General features: G+C 35.6%; 1 protein-coding gene across 1 annotated transcript; it reads left to right on the top strand.

Moving 5' to 3' along the window:
* The first annotated feature begins 6,395 nt into the window (after nucleotides 1-6,395).
* On the top strand, nucleotides 6,396-17,619 carry sall3a (spalt-like transcription factor 3a). Its single transcript, XM_065274306.2, has 4 exons — nucleotides 6,396-7,336; nucleotides 10,775-13,891; nucleotides 14,046-14,383; nucleotides 15,168-17,619. The coding sequence occupies exons 1-4, from the start codon at nucleotides 7,258-7,260 to the stop codon at nucleotides 15,597-15,599; spliced, it is 3,966 nt and encodes a 1,321-aa protein (XP_065130378.2). The 5' UTR covers nucleotides 6,396-7,257; the 3' UTR covers nucleotides 15,600-17,619.
* Nucleotides 17,620-18,072: the final 453 nt, after the last annotated feature.

The raw sequence follows: 18,072 nt of genomic DNA, 5'->3' as shown, positions 1-18,072 counted from the left end.
GTACAGAGATAAAATAACAGAAAGAGAGATCTTAGCCTCTCTCTTTCCGTTTATTGTTAGGCTGGTTTATTGGCCCGAGCTGTGCTGCTATACTGGACATCAGCTGAAACTACAAATGACAGGATGCAATAAAGTGGAGAATAGCAGCAATCTGAGGAAAGTTTCTCATTCACAGGCTCTCTGTCTTCTATTCAGAGAAGAAAATAAAAAATCAATACAGGCGCACATCACTTGATAAAAGCACTGGACAGGGAGAGAGACCATGCTGGATTTACTAAATTAAATTGATCAAAATTTTCCAGTCGACTCAGCCTGCTGCCTACATAAAGTAACAACCCTATCTCTCCAACTGCCCGTCATCCACAACGCCATGTTATTTTCTGTCTTTCTGTGCATGTCTCTCTCTTTCTCTTTCTTACTAGGTTCAGTGGCTTTATTGGCATGACAAGTAACACTACATCTGGACTGCTAAAGCTGGCTGAATACAATAGTTATTTTGTGCAACATACATAAAAATATATGTGCAATGTATGTTAAAATGTATGTAAAGTGCCCTTGATAATGTCTGTAGATTTTTCTCAGAACTCTGTATATATGCACGTTTACGTCTGTAATCAAACATTTCAAAAGTGGTATAAGTGTGCTTTCTCAGGTTTTATTGATTTCATACATTTTAATTCCAACATGTAAAAATTACAATAGATTTTGCTTTGGCATTACTTTTGGGTCACACACAAAGAGCTCTGAGAAAATGACTTAAACTTAAAGATTGAAGATATTGAACACGTGTCAATGACATGACATGCATATTTCTGTGTCTGTGAGCATTATTTTCTTTAAGATCAAAACATTAATACAGAAATATACAGTATAAGAATAAGAAGAAGAAATTAATATATAATTTATTTTAATTAATCAAACAGCTATATTTTTTGTAAGTTTTTCTTACAAGTATCTTTGTGTTTTATCATGTGGGTTTAACCCACTGCCAATGAATGTGAATCTTATTGTTACATTCAGACTTTAGACACTTTTCAGACATTTCTCTTTTCTTTGAGTGTCGTCCAAAGGATTATTACATAAAGTAAATTATATTGTTTTCAGTTTAATTTAGTAGTGTTAACAGTTAGTGTACTGATTCTCATTTTTTAGAAACATGGAACAAGTAATGCATATGCAAACGCATGCACACACGCGCACACACAAACACACACACACATTCTGGTTTCCATGTTTTGTGGGGACATTCCATAGACGTAATGCATTTTATACCATACAAACTGTATATTCTATTCCCCTTACCTGCCCCATTCCCTAACCCCAACCATCACAAAACCCTTTCTTGTACCTTAGATTTTCAATAAACATCATCTTGTTAGATTTATAAGCTTGTTTCCTCATGGGGACATCAAAATGTCCCCACAAGGTCACAAAAACACTGGTATTCCTATCTTTGTGGGGACAATTGGTCCCCACAACGTGATAATTACCAGGTACACACACACACACACACACACACACACACACACACACACACAAAATGGGCGCTCTCATGCAAAACCTCGGTGCTACCTCTATACCTTATCATTAAAACACTATCACTTCTGAAAAGCAGAATTATTTCAAACTAAAGACAAAATGAAATGCTGTATAAAACATGGATGACCAGAGACAAAAGCAGGTAATCACACACTCTAACAATTAAACAAATGTCTAGTTAAATCTACAGTAAAAAAAAATGTCCTCTTCCAAACAATACAGTGATAAATGGAATGAAATTGATATGCCTGTATATTTTTGGAAATTGCTAATTGTAAGTTTTAGAGGAGCACATGCATAAATTCTTCTTATCATGACCAAAATATAAAAACATATTTCTCCCAGTGTCTCTTCTTCCCAGTGTCAGTTCACACAACATACTTCCTTCCTATCTTTTACTCCCATTAGTATGTTTGCCACCATCAGTAGTCCAGTGGTGGGCAAAAAATATTAATGTAATACTATCAAGGTATAGACGTAATGTACTTGATGTGTGATTGGTGCCTCATCATTTACAGATTACCACTATAACGCAAAATGCTAAATGGCACACAGTGTTATAGATCCCAGTGTACACAATAAAGCAAAACAGTAGAAACATAATTATTTAAATGAAATTGGTAAGAGAAATTCTGGAAAGTTTCTCATTGACTCTTTCACATAGACTTGTAAAGGGACTCCAATAAGGGCATACAATCAGTTGAAGATGATTTTATTAATTAAATTCATTGTATGCTATTTCACAGCTGCATTTTTTCATATATGCATGACCCAGCCTATGCATTGTATTTACATAATATGTATTTGGCAGATGCTTTTATGCAAAACGACTTACAGTGAATCCCACTGAATGCAGTTTTCTTTATCAGTATGTGGGTTTGAACCCAGGACCTTTTGCACTGCTAACTCAATCCTCTACTACTAGAAGCACAATGTTTGAATTACATGCTGATATAAAGTTTAACAGTACTACTGCTTGTGTGCACAGTATATATCACGCCCAGTATTTTTTACAGTTTACACAACGGTTAATAATTTAAAATGCACTGAAACCATAAGAACAGTTATTAACATGTTTCAGAATCAACATGATTTTACCATAACATTGCATAAACTTATACTTTGGTTTTATTGTGATTCGAAGAGACATGCAGATCAGTCAATTGATTCTAAAATTTGAAATGTGCATCAATATACCTTACATGCCTTTTTAACCAGATGTCACAAATACAAAAAACACTTTACACATAATAGCAAAATCAAACACTGTGTATATGCAAAGCTGAGAAAGTGGGAAATACACACACATACACAGACACACACAAAGCAGATTTATAGTCTGTACTATATTTAGAGACCAAAAATATATGATCTTTAAAAAGTAACGATCTTGTAATGCTATCAGTGTTTACTCCTCATAACAGAATTGTGCTATGTATAAGTAACAAAGTGCTTAGGTTAATATAAAAGGTTAAGGTTATGGAGGTGGAGATTTTGAAATTTACAATATGAATTGTTTTGGTTGCAGTGCATGAAAAAGAGATGACTGATATAACTGTGCATGTTAAAAAAACAACTGTGTTAAAAAAAATTTAAATGTGTATTTAGAATTAATTTAAATGCATGTTAAAATAAAACAACATAAGATGGTGGAACGTATGGGTTATTTTAAATATTTGTTAGCCTATAGGGTTTGGATTAGTCTTTAGATATTAAAATTTCAACTCTTGTGTTTTGTCCAATATTTGTTTTTAATTTTTGTCGTTCAAAGTGTATATTAAATAGACCACTGACTGGTTCTAAATACCAAAATCTAGGCACATATGTCTGGCGCTAGGTGGCGCTATAGTTAGCCAATTTAAATTTAGCTTACAACTCTTAATTTATAAATGTATTTAATTTTTTCATCTTCATTTTTTTATTGTTTAATTTCCGATTTGTATGAAATGTGTTACTTTCTGACCCATAATTAAAATATTTTGGGCAAAAATTATATTAAATATGAAAGTAAATTAAATGGACAAATTGGTATCAAAAAGTCCAAATTTAGCAAAACCTGATACAGGACATTTTATAGATGTTAAAAATGTAAATCAAACTTGCACTGAATTTATTTTGTACATACATGTAACAAGCTTAGAGGAAAGTTTTAAAGGGTCCAAAATTAATTCACACACATACACACACACACACGCACACACACTGATTCACTATTGTTGTCAATATTTTATAATCCAGTAAAAGTGATTTATCCCAGTTATGGTGGATTTGATGATCCCATCACATAGTTTTGAGATTTGAGACACGACCACTTGTGTGAGGATGCAGTACCACATTTAACCTGATTTTCACATGATACCATCAAAGCTTTGATATCCACAAATACACACTCTCTTAAACACACAGGCACGGATAAATGCCTATAATACACATTCATATATAAACTCATAGCAGCAAGCACAAAGTCCAATTAAACCTCAGCTGCTAATTTCATTACAGTCACACATTTAATTAGTCAATTCAATTAGGTTTGGGGCATCCAGTCAGATTACATCACATTCATCTATATGCTAAATGCCCTTTTTGGCCATTTTCTTTCATTTCAAATAAAATTATTTAAATAAAATAATATTTGTGTGTAACTGATCTGATTAAAACAAATAATTGTAGGTTAGACTGTAATTTCCTATTATTATTTTTTTTTTGTAATGTGTGTCTTTAATTGTAATGTTTGTGTCTTCAAAACGTGATCAAATGTCTTACTACTTGCACATGTACTTCTCCATTACAGACGTAACAACACATAATAGTTCAAGAATGAATCTGTGGGTGTGTGTTGTGTGTGGGAGGTCCTCATTAGCAACTCTCTGCTGATCATGCAGTGTACAAAGTATATGTGCATTCTCTGTCTCTTAAAAGTAATACAATTTAATTATTTTGCTTATGTTCGCTCTTATTTCAAGGGGAGGGTGATCTGGCTCTAATTTATTAGTCATTTACAAATTATCATAAAGAAGATATAAAAGAAGATAAAAAAAAAGATATAGAACAAATGTAGCCTAATGTAATTTCTTACAGACATGCAAGCAAACCAACCTTCTGTCTTCATTACAAACTACATTAGAACATATAGACAAAAAAAAAAAGATTTGTTTATCTTTAGATTTTGTGATTGTTCTTTAAAAGCTCCAATGTTTTCTCATAAATAATGTGGATCCCATAAAAACACGAACTGAAAAATCTACCAATGTATTAAAATCACCTATATGAATTGCAGATGATCTCAGTGGCCACTGGCCCGTGGCCCTGCATATATAATCAACACACTTAAAAAATTATAAAATTAAAATGAAACAAAACATAAAATATGAAAAAGAAAACATCGGAGTTTTTACTCAACAATTAGTAATAATTTCACTTTTAATAACTAAGTGGCAGAATAAACCTTACTACTAAAAAAAGATACAATTTCTTCTTTAGAATAAGTCAAGATGTCTATGATGATGTGCCTAAACAAATTGTACCTGGACAGCATCGCTGTGTTTCATGTCGCGGTTCAGTTCTTTCTTCAGACTGACTCGTGAGCTCATCTCATCCAGCGCTGAGAACCAGCAAACCTAATTAACGGTCTCACTATCAATGTTTTTGCCTGCTTTTACAACCAGTTCGCGAATCCTAACGCTGATTCGTTTGAGCTGATTTGCGTTGCATCCAAACCGTTGAGCTGATATCGCACGAGACCCTCCCATCTCTTGTCCTCGCCTCTCTGAACTCCACACTTACTGCTTGAGGACATTTTTTCAGTTTTTTTTCTAATCTCCCACGATGGTTCATAGTCTTTCTATAAAATATGAATACTTAAAAAACATTAATTGAGGTTTTTTTTTACTTTTTCTTTGTGAAGCCTATATCTACAACCCATTTAGATGTTTTGTTGTTTTAATGAATAATTAATTTTATTTCGCTTACTTTTTTATTTTGTCTGGTAAAGGAGATGATCGCGCAATCTCTAGAAGACCAGCAGCTCCTCCAAGCCTTTGTGATATTGATGATGATGATAGCCAAATAGACATTTTGATTTCTGTGTGTAGAGTTAGATATAAAGAATCAATATTATATCAAGGGGTTACTCTTGTGATAAAAGACTTTAGCTGCTCTGGCTATTCATCATAAGCCTGTAGCAAACAGATAGGTCAAAAGAAATGATATTGCAGTAAAGAGTGAGTCTCCTTATCTCTTTATAGCAGGACACGCCGATCGATACAGAAGCTGCGCTGTACTCCTGCAATTATCAATGGTCGGTTTTGTCTTCTGCATCTATAAATAGCAGATAATAAGGCTTTTCACATAACTGTAGTGGGATTGAAAAAAGTTTTGCTTAAATTCTTGGTAACTTTAATGTAAAAGTAATTATTCTGCGGCTTTGAGATAAAAGCACTACGTCATCATGTATGCATCAGACACACTATAAAAATTATGCCTTTAAATTGTATTATTATTTTGTGTCCATTATAACACTTAAACGTGTATTTTCCTCATAATGACTATGGGAAATATAAATTATAAAATCAAAATGTAATGTAGAATGTGAAAACTCAACCTAACGTTTGCTTATTATTAAACTATTAAATTATCGTCACAAACTATTAGGCTACAGAAAAACCTTCACTTTTGTTATTTTTTTCTGCCAATAATTAGGCTAACACTGGATTTAAAATGAACTTAACTAAAGCTTCTCAGTTTAGACTCATGTAAATCATGACGGGCTGAGGTGAATTGATGTGTCCTGGTACATCCTAGCGGTCGCTACGCGCAATGGGTTCAGATCAAACCTTCAGCAACTCCCTCATAGACGATACGCAGCCTCACAAACGGACACACACCTCTTTGCAAGCTCCATCACCGACAACCGTCAAACTTCTGCCGCTACTTTATATGCTGAATGAAACCCAAACGCGGCATTCATAACGGCTGTTAAATAATTTTGATTTCGGGACTTTAACGATTTATGATGCTTAAGCAAGTTGTTCGTCGAGAGACGCGGACAAGAGGAAGACCGACCTATGATAGACTCATGAAAACATTAAATGTACAAGGCAACATGCATTAATCTGTTGGACTTTCATAATCGAAACACTTTAACTAACTTTTTAATACGGGTTGTGCTGTAATGACCCTAGACACGAAATCGTAAACCACATTGGGAGTTCCTAACACAGCTTTTTTTGTTTATATTGACAAAAAGAAAAGACGGCTAGGATTATATAAACTTGACTACTGGAAGAAATGCTCAAACTCACGCAGATAGATGCAAGTTAAATGGAGTAAACTGAAGAAATATTGTCATTGACTTTGTAACTGTATGGAATACGCATTGGACTTCCAGTTTCTGAAAGCATGCTAAAATAAACTCCTGAGGACGAGACCTACAAAAGAAAGAAAGCGGCTGACCTCCTCCTCCTCCTCTGGGCGTTTGAGGTGATTTTGTGTGGATGGTGATGGTTGATGGTGAAGTAGTTAATTGCGGAGTCCGTCCCTCATTTCCATATCAGTGTGTCCACTGGAGCTCGGCCAATCCAATGCATCATTTACTATCATAATGACACATCTACACAACAGCAGATAATTTTCGTTATTTTGCTGCTCGACTTTTTGACTAGATTTTTTTCAGTGCGTTTCTGCTGATGTATGTGAAGGAGGAAGATCTTTTGCAGAAGAATGTCCCGTCGGAAGCAAGCGAAGCCGCAGCAGCTCAGATCGGACGAGGACCCACTTATGGAGCTGCTGCCCGATCACGGTGAGTGCTGCGCTGTTTCATCCCCTTGCTGCTTTGTTTTTATCTGAAGTTATATTTTAAACCGTTATATTTATCACAAATTAGATTGTAAAGTGTGATTAACTAATACTGCGTTGGGTTTATTTGATGTCCGATTTTTGAGAAACAAAAGTGTAACTTTATTTCGACACATTTGTCTGATCACATTGTTTTATAAGAGTACCACGAAAAACAGTTAGGTCTGATATGATATGTCCTTTCGTTGTAATGTAGATGACATTACAACATTGTCAGTCAAAGACAGATATTGTTCAGAACGTTTGTTAAATCTACATCGTTTCTAATATAAACATATTCGTCTATCTTACTCGACGGATTTGTTGGTTTATGTGAAATAGAATTAATACAAAATACACAGCATTTGAATAAGAATACATTGTCACTGCAGCGGTAAAATTAAACCCTCTAAAATTAATGTATTGCCTGTATTGGTGTACGTTTTCAAAAACCTCGGGAAAAAAGTTTTCTTTGAGGTCCTCCAAGTTTATAAACATGCTTCACTGTGTCATTATTCGTATATCCGGATAAATTTGCGGGTGTTTTTTTTTTTTGTGGATATTTCAAAATAAAATATTTAAATATAAAATAGTTCTTATGTGCAGATTACACGTACGCCTATAGCCTACTTCTTAATATTGCTTTAATGCCACTTGGTGTGTAACATGTAATAACCCCACTGACTTAGAAAATTTCACATTAATGACGACGATGGCTCAAATTGTTTTTACATTACTTATTTGGATATTGGATATGTAAATATTGTGTGACACCTCATAATAAATAGTATTAATGTCAAGTTCAAAGACACTCCTTTGCTAAACTTAAAGTAAAACACAGCCTGTATGTGAAGCGCTTTCGTTTTGGTTCAGTTTTAACTCAGCACGTTTTTAGTATAACGTTTCTTCAAAATTATTCTTCACTTTAATATGTCTAAACTACAGTATAAGTTTGATATTTTACTGCAAATCGTGTTAAAGTTTTTTTTTTTTTTATCGTTGATTAAACATCCTTTACATTCTTTAAAGCTGTGCTGCATTCTTGGCAATTATGCTGACTAGAATTCAACTTAAACATGTTAATTACAATATTAATAGACTAAATAGACATTAAATCTTTTTGTTTCATTGTTTATTAGACATTGGTTGTTGCTTTTTGTGCCAATATTTTGACAAATAGGCCTACATAAAAAGATAAAAACTGTCTATTCCTTATTTTTTTTCCTTAATTTTAAATCTGATAAACATGTTTCTGGTAAAAGCACACAGGCAATGTAGATATCCACCAGGACCATACTTTAAAAAGACTTTGTATCTGATTGTTTTTTTTTTATATTTCTTAGAAACAAAATAATGATTGCCTATGCTGTAAGAATGTAACTTTATGGTCTGAAGGTGACCAGAGTAGAGAACACCACTGTTATTAATTCATAATTATTGTAATGTCAAGTGATAATTGTTTTTAGTGGATTTGTCCCATTCTCTGCTGAAAGGAGTTTTTATGTTAAATTATCTGCTTTACTTTATTGTCCAGTCCTCTGCTGCACTTGCCCCTGAGGAGGGCCGCTTCAAAGTATTCTGATACTGCTCTTAACCTTTGGCTCTATGACCTCACAAGGGCTGTCTGATATGTCATGGTGCATTTAAGACATTTAGATGTTCCACTGATCTTGGCAAAGTGGCTTGCATATGTCCTACAATGTATTATTTTTATCATCTTACTGTTGCCTCCACTGAGCTCACCACCCTGTTAAAAGGAATCTTTTTTAAAGGGACACTTGTTATAAAATACTTGTTATTTTGCTGCTGCTAATTATATGTTTAATAAATCTTTGGATGTGTTTATAATGATGGTTAAATCTACAGTAACAAAACAGAATTTTTCCTGTGACATGGGTTTTTACATTTGCTGATATTACAAAACTTAAAAAGTATTTTTTTACAGATCAATCAAAACAAAAACATAAATAGATTGCAATGTAAACTAAAAATTACGGTTGCTATATGTAATTCATATCAGATTTTATTAGGTGTTTTACGCATAAACAGTGCCTTAAAATAAAAATTTTGGGTTAATTTAGGCTTTTAGTTAAGTAGGTAAGTAAGAAAACAATTTTTTTAGATTGGGAAACAATTTGAGAATTTGGCAAATTTGTTTATCATTTAAATTTGGTAAATTTGGCATTTAAATAATTGTTTTCGTTGTTGTCACCTGCTTGTAAAAGAGTCACCAAAGTGCCCTGTCTGCATTTTTTTAGGAAGTGATTGTAGCTAAGTATTCTAAAGATACATATATTATACAAAGATATATATATTAAAACATTTTTTAATTATACAGGTACACTTATTATGCCAGATATGTTTCACCAAATAATTACCCTAATCTTTACATTTTAGTCAGCACACTTAGGGCTGAATTTGAATTTAAAATAAATAAATAAATACAGCTTTTTAAAATACCTATACATACAGCACACATAAATATATTTCTCAAGTCAGCATTATGTTTGACAGTCTTGCAGACTGAATCCTCTCCCTGAGCATGCAAACATAGAGTGCTTATTGTACTGTAATGGCAAAGTCTCTTTCTGTTTCTCATTCTTTGTGTATGTGTGTTTGAGTATATCTTCAGTTCTCTGCATGTTTAAGGTAAAACTGTGCCTATTGTTTTCTGGCATATTCTCTATTTCACAAAAAGTAAAAATGACAACTAATTTAGTCTCAGTACAAAGACATCACATAACACAATTTAAATATATATACATTTAAAATTGTCTTTAACTTTATTTTATAAATAGTAGTGTTAAAGAGTTGCCTTCTAAGCATCTGTGAATCAGAGATTTGACTTTGTCCAGAGTTTGTATTTTGTAACACTAAAAAAAGAAATTCTATTTTGTACTTACAACCGAAACACTGTAAAAAGGCATGGGTTCTTTATCCGTTATAACATTTGTCTTTGCATGTAAAAATACTCACATAATAACAAATGCTGTATATTAGACAATATAATATATACGAAACAAATACTATTTAACTATTTAAACATTTGTTCACTAATGTATTGTTAAAATGTAAGAAAATCAATGGCTCAAATAGAAATCCTTTAAATTGCAATATCCACAACTGATTGACCCTCCTATTTTGATTGATTGTGCTAAGAAAATTAATAAGTCGTTATATATGCAAGCTTGAAGATAATTTTTACACATTTTTATGACAAATGTCAGGCATATTTAAATATGATCAATATTCAATAATTTATATATCAAAATTGTATGCACAAATTACATGTAAGCTGTTTACATGTTATGTTTATTTTGTTTCAGTAAATAACTTGCATAATCAAATTAATAACCAAAAAAACATTTGTTCATTTTTGCACTCCAATTTTCTCTCCCCTCAGTCTCAGGTGAAACGGTGGATGATTCCGACAGTGGAAATGAGAGCCGCAGTGGGAGTGAAGAGACCCATGTTTGTGAAAAATGTTGTGCTGAGTTCTTTAAGTGGTCTGACTTCTGTGAACATCTAAAGAGCTGTACTAAGAACCCACTAGTGCTAATTATCAGTGACAATGAAGTGACTTCAGACCCAGCACAGGAGTACTTTGATGAGTCGTCACCTGTGCCTAGCTGCACCAGTGAGCCTGCTGACAGTGAGGATGCAGGCGAGGGAGGCCACATTCCTACTGAAGCTGATGAACAAATGGAGATGATGCTGGAGCAGGGTGCTGTCGTGGACAAGGAGGGTGAGCCAATAGAAATGGAATTGTCTCCTGAGAAACCCATACACTCTGAAAATCTAGATACATTAGCAGAGCAAGACATCTGCCTACCTCAACTGGAAGACCACAGACAGTCATCTGGGGCAGAATACACTATACCCAGCACCAATGTCACACTGGAAACACTGCATGGAACCCGCGTGGCTGTGGCCCAGTTCTCTCAGAGCACCCGAGAAGCAATTGCTAGGGGAATGTCACCTATGGCTATACCTATGATTCTTGACCAGCTTATGGCCTTGCAGCAACAACAAATTCACCAGCTTCAATTGATAGAGCAGATTCGGAGCCAGGTGGCACTAATAAACAGACAGCCCCCTACACAGTCAGCACTTAACCATAATGAACACAGCACAAATGCTGGTTTACCAGTAACTTCGTCTCCTTGTATATCCACAATATCTGGCCAGCTCCAGCTAGGTGGCTTCATTACACCACCTGTGCATCAGCTTCCTATGAAGGTAACCTCCAATATAAATGGCCAGGTGTCTGTTTCTTCAGCTATGGAGGAGGCTCGCTCCAGTGTTCCTCAGACATGTCCCTTTACCAGTTCTGCGATGAGCATCAATATCACAACAAATTCCTCATATCCTACAACCAGCTGTAATGTGGTTTCCTCCCAAATACCACAATGTTCGGCATCTAGTAGCAACATTAGTAGCAGCAGTGCCTGCATCAGTAGTAGCACAGGAACTGGGGGTGCAGTAAGTTGTGGTATTTCACTGCCAAGAACCACACCTAGTCCTCTAATGCTGAATCACGGCAGATTGCTATCATCCCCCTCCAACCTCCCTCTCTTACCGCACAGCTCAACCAACAGTGTTATCTTCCCTAATCCTCTGGCCAGTATTGCAGCTACAGCAAATGCTCTCGATCCTCTTTCCGCCCTAATGAAACACCGCAAAGGAAAGCCTCCAAATGTCTCTGTGTTTGAACCCAAACCCAGTGCAGAAGATACCTTTTTCAAACATAAGTGCAGATTTTGTGCAAAAGTGTTTGGAAGTGATAGTGCCCTCCAAATCCATCTTCGTTCCCATACTGGTGAAAGGCCTTTCAAATGCAACATTTGTGGAAATCGTTTTTCCACAAAAGGAAACTTGAAGGTCCATTTTCAGAGACACAAAGAAAAGTATCCTCACATCCAAATGAACCCCTATCCAGTGCCTGAGTATTTGGACAATGTACCAACCAGCTCAGGTATTCCTTTTGGCATGTCATTGCCCCCAGAAAAGCCTGTTACCACGTGGCTGGATAGCAAGCCTGTTTTGCCTACAATTCCAACCTCAGTAGCATTGCAACTACCATCAACTATGCCCAGCATTGTAGGAAGCTATGGGGATTCAGCTAGTCTTACTCCTTCATCCAGATCACCTCTAAGGCCATCACCTCCATCAAGTGAGTGTACATCTTTGTCTCCTAATCGTGTAATTGCTGAGACTAGCATTCCACACATTACTAGTTCACCTCAATCTAGTGTAGTGAGTGACACCCCTCCAGTTCTTAGATCTGAAGCTATTCATTTACCATCCAACTGTACCACTAGTTTATCCACCACTTCTATACCCCAAGTACTTCCTTCATCCACTATCACAGCCACAACTACCACCAGAACACCGATCACAGACTCAGTGAATACTCTTACTTCTCTTACGCATTCCTCCCTACAAATGGTCTCTGATCAGTTTAAAGCCAGATTTCCTTTTGGTGGCCTCCTGGATTCTATGCAAACATCAGAGACCTCAAAGCTACAGCAACTGGTGGAAAATATTGATAAGAAAATGACAGACCCCAACCAGTGTGTCATTTGTCATCGTGTGCTTAGTTGTCAGAGTGCTCTAAAAATGCACTATCGTATACATACAGGAGAACGACCTTTTAAATGTAAGATTTGTGGCCGTGCTTTCACAACCAAGGGTAATTTGAAAACACACTTTGGGGTTCACAGGTCCAAGCCTCCTCTCCGGGTACAGCACTCTTGCCCTATATGCCACAAAAAGTTCACCAATGCCGTAGTTCTGCAGCAACATATCCGCATGCATATGGGGGGACAAATTCCTAACACACCTCTGCCCGAGGGATTTCAGGAAATGGAAAAAAGTCTGTCTTTTGATGAGAAAAGCATAGATGACTTAAGTAACTATGACGAAGAGCTAATTGATGAGATGGAGCAAGAAATGGAGGATGATATAGGTTTTAAAGATGGGGATATGGACCCACTCAAACAACTCCAAACATACACAGAAATGTCTCCAAGCAGTTCACCCCCAACCTCTCTTACCTCTAGCATTGTTACCTCAGACAATGAAATGAAGCTCACTGACTCAACAGTTAGCATGACCTATTCCTTCATTCTAAAGCCTCCAGAAAATGGTAGTGGTGCTGATAAGGACAATGGAGATGTGTTTAGGAATGACTCATTATCAACTATGGGAGACTTGGAGAATCACAGTGTTGGGAGTCCAGCACATTCTGAATCATCAGGCTCTATGCAGGCTCTGTCTCCTGTCCATAGCCAGTCTGAAAGTCACCTCTCTAAGTCCCCAAGTCACGTAAACAGCTGCAGCAAGGATGAGGCTCAAAATCCCACTGCAGTGAATGTGACAGTGAAGTCTGAAAAATCAGACACCCCATCTCCTGGATCAGAGAACTTAACTGCATTAGATCTTACTGCCACACCGCCTACCAGGCCTTTTTTCAAGGATGAAAATCACTTCAGTTCACTGTTTTTGGGGAGAGACAGAGGTAATCACAGAGTTCATATATAGTCCATGTTTACTTCTATATTTAAATAAATATTTTCATGCAGTACAAATTACAACTATTTTTATCTACTTGTCAGTATTTACATGTTTATTAATTATGTGTTTAATGTTGCATGGTTATGTGTGTTTTCAAGGTTTAAACAGCCCAAGCATGATGACTTCAGAACCAAGCATTGTCAAACTTGAGATGAATGGGCATGGTAAGCCACTGTCCTTGAATGATGGCCCCCACCTATCACTGGGGTTCCAGGCAGCTGCTGCAGCTCCTCAGACAACAATTAGCCCCAACCTCACTCCAATGCTTGCACCACCACCACCTCGTCGGACCCCAAAACAACACAACTGCCACTCCTGTGGGAAGAATTTTTCATCAGCCAGTGCTCTTCAGATCCATGAGCGTACCCACACAGGAGAAAAACCCTTTGGCTGTTCTATCTGTGGTAGAGCTTTTACCACAAAGGGAAATCTTAAGGTATGAACTAAATCATTTTTTGTCTGTCTTTGTGCTAATTTATATATATGACTAGCTATATATACACACACACACACACACCAATCTGTCAAAAACATTATGACCACCTGCCTAAAATTGTGTAGGTCCCTCTTTTGCCACATGGACTCCTTTAGACATTTCTATTGGAATCAGCTACAGTAGCCGGTCTGTTGGATCGGACCACATGGGCCAGCCTTCGCTCCTCACATGAATCAATGAGCCTTGGCCGCCCATGACAGTGTTGCCAGTTCACACACTTTTTCCCCTTGGACCACTTTTGATAGATACCTACCACTGCATTTTTCCTCCTTCTAACACATCAACTACACTTCTTCTTTTTAAAGTGGGGAGCGAAGGTGGGGCCTGTGTTGTCCGATCCAACAAACAAGCTACTGTAGCTGAATTTGCTAAAAAAGTGAATGTTGGTTCTGATAGAATGGTCTAGTGAAGTCCATGCCTCGACATGTCAGGGCTGTTTTGGTGGCAAAAGGGGGACCTAAACAACATTAGGCAGGTGGTCATAATGTTATGGCCTTTGGTGTATATCTATATCTATATATGTCTATATTATTATCTATACATTTGAATATTTGCACATTTATGTATTTGTTTGATTCTACTGAAAAACATTAAACCAGTATATACTATAAGACATTTCAGCTTTAACATATTTTACCACTTACTTACTTCCAATTATTATATTATAAAATAGTTATATTTGTTTGTGATGTACATTAACTGAACAAGCATAATTCTTTATCAGGTGCACATGGGAACCCACATGTGGAACAATGCACCAGCCCGCCGCGGAAGACGGCTCTCAGTTGAAAACCCAATGGCTCTTCTGGGGGGAGATGCTATGAAGTTCAATGAGATGTTTCAGAAAGATCTGGCAGCACGAGCAATCAACGTAGACCCAGGCTTTTGGAATCAGTATGCTGCAGCCATCACCAATGGGCTGGCACTGAAAAACAACGAGATCTCCGTTATTCAGAATGGAGGCATTCCTTCAGTTCCTATCAGCCTAGGAGGGGGGGGCATTCCCATTGTTGGTGGAATGGCAGGAGGACTAGAGAGGTCTCGCACTGGCAGTAGCCCTCCAATGGCTGGACTTGATAAAATGAACCTAGAAACAGCAACTGGACGTCCCTTTTCCAAATTCATGGAGGAAAACAAAGAAATTGGGATAAATTAAAGATTTTTTGTTTATAAAGGGATACAGACAAAAGACTGATAAGTGAATTAAAATTCATATGTACTATATTATGTACAGAAGTCTGATATCCTGTTTAGTTTTGGAACTCTAGTATTTAGTACCTTATTTTATTCATACAAAAAGAAATCTTTGTGTCTCATTTAAAAATCTTTTGTCTTGCAAGGTTTGCATGGTACTTATTGGTTTCTATCAGTATGTTTCCTTGTAGAATGGCACCCTGACTAATATATGTAATTGTTGGTTGACATAGGAAAAACAACAAAAAATGAAATGTCAAAAAGCAATTCATAGGTGTACAAACACCACCTGTTTGACGCACATGAAGGGAAATGTAAAATGTTTATGAATTCTAAAAGTGTCTTTGAGAGCTTTTTTCATTTATGACCTAAACTCTTGATGGGAAAAATTGTTTAATCTTTTACAGATTTCTTCTGCCATTGTCTTATATTACATTGTCCTGTGTCTTTAGTATTTATGATATAAAAACGGGTATATATTTAATGGCCCTGGGGCCATTAAATGGCCCCAATAAATCCATTTTATTATTTTTTTGTTTTTAAATGGAATCAAACTTTAATTCTAAATATCTCTTTTTTCGTCTTACCAGTGCAAACATATTGTGACGTTTTTGGGATATCTAGCATGCATTTGTGTAACAGATGTGCTACACAATGGGACAGCTATGGTATCTAAAGCTGCTACACTCACAAGCCTGGTTTTAACGTTTGTAATAAAATTAAACAGATCTACAAAAAACATTACTGTATACAGATTACAAACACGACTGGTATGCGTATTTTGTAACACATCACAAAAGGTATGTTGATTTGAAATTTGTCATGTTTGTGAATGCACTTTTTAGAGGAATGGTCTTGTCTGTGAGATTGTATTAACATAGGGACTGAGGTATGTGTAACTCTTTTTCCTTGTTTGCTTGTGGGGTTTGTAAATGTGGGTTATGACTGTGGGGCAGAAGTACAAGCTTTTGGTTCCTGCACCACAATCTCCAGACTTTATGTCCAACCGATATCTAAATAAAATGAGAACAGATTTGATCTGTTTATTGGTGGCTCTGTTTCTACATTTTATGAATGCTTATCCACATACTTGCTTCTTGTTTCTTTATACATATTTTAGCAATTAGCATTAAACAAGAATATCCACCAAGGTGTGAAAAATTCTGATCAAAAACAGATCTGTGGCCAGTCACAGATGTAACAAAAATAATTTTCACTGAAGTCTGCATTTTAATAGACATTAAATAAACAATTTATTTGTTAATATACTTTAAAATTAAGGCTTTTTCAAGCATTATGTTTAATTTCCTATTCTGATTCATTCAGTTTTATATGCAGTACATCACTTTTTCCAATGGCATTAATTCCATTTCCATTCATTCAAGCATTTAAATTTTACACAATAGAAATCATCTCATGTGTGTTGTGTGTTATACCAACAATGGATATAAGGAATATAAGAGGCAGATTTTGCTATTGGACTGCTTAATTATTACATATTGTGATATATCATGACATTTCTGTTTAAGGTTTTGAGAAACCTTTCGTGTTATTATTAAGTAGTCCCATTTAAAGCTTCAAGAAAAATGAAACAATGTTTGATTATAAACACCTTATGAATAAATAATTTGAGATGCTAATCTTATTTTATTCGAAAGCCCAGAAAATATTTCCAAAAAGATTTTGGGTTCATACTGAAGTTAAGATAAATGTCAGATTGTTGAGTGTAAATGTACTTATAGAAAATCAATGTTCATTTTTATTTTCCCATTTCTGTGTTCCAGCTCACCCCCTTCCCCCTGTACTTTAACCATTTTTCACTCAGGAAATTCTTTAGGAATTCATTAATTTTCTGCTATGCTTTTATACAAAACACTGAGTTTGTTGCATACCTCCTAATACTGCATTTAGTCATTCCTGTACTTAGCCTGTAATAATGAACTTTTCCTCAGTGTTGGCAAAAATAAAGACCTATTGTTGTACTCTGGGACATGCATTTTTGACATTTCTGTGTTTGCACAGAAAGTTATACAATAAAAAAAATGTTTTTGAGGAATTGTGGAAAAACTGCACATATGCCTTTTCATTTAAAATTTGATTTACACTCTAAGAGCGGATGTGTTAAAAATAACACAATCAGTTTTAGTTTTGTGAAAACACACTGTGTTTTCCCAGAACAGACACATATTTGTGTTATTATTGGAACACTTTTTTGTTATTTCTAATAGAACATATGTTGGCACTTTTATTAATTTTATCATAAAATTACCACAACATAACACATAACGTGTTAAAATGCATAACATTTTTTAAATAGCATAACACAAAAATGTGTCATGCCTATAAGAGATAACAGAAACAAATGTACTGTTATGTAATATAATTTAATAAGCATACATTAAAACGGGGAAAGATCATTCCTGTGTTCTGACGTA

This window comes from Paramisgurnus dabryanus, chromosome 13, assembly GCF_030506205.2.
Source record: "Paramisgurnus dabryanus chromosome 13, PD_genome_1.1, whole genome shotgun sequence".
Taxonomy (NCBI): Eukaryota; Metazoa; Chordata; class Actinopteri; order Cypriniformes; family Cobitidae; genus Paramisgurnus; species Paramisgurnus dabryanus.
Note: the sequence above shows the minus strand (reverse complement) of the source record. Positions and strands in the feature narration are given on the sequence as shown.

Bases quoted from the DNA above. Each gene is read 5' to 3' on its own strand.
- sall3a (XM_065274306.2), top strand. From the start codon at position 7,258: ATGTCCCGTCGGAAGCAAGCGAAGCCGCAGCAGCTCAGATCGGACGAG. The intron at 13,892-14,045 runs GTAATCACAGAG...TGTGTTTTCAAG, and splicing joins GTTTTTGGGGAGAGACAGAG to GTTTAAACAGCCCAAGCATG. The intron at 14,384-15,167 runs GTATGAACTAAA...ATTCTTTATCAG, and splicing joins CCACAAAGGGAAATCTTAAG to GTGCACATGGGAACCCACAT.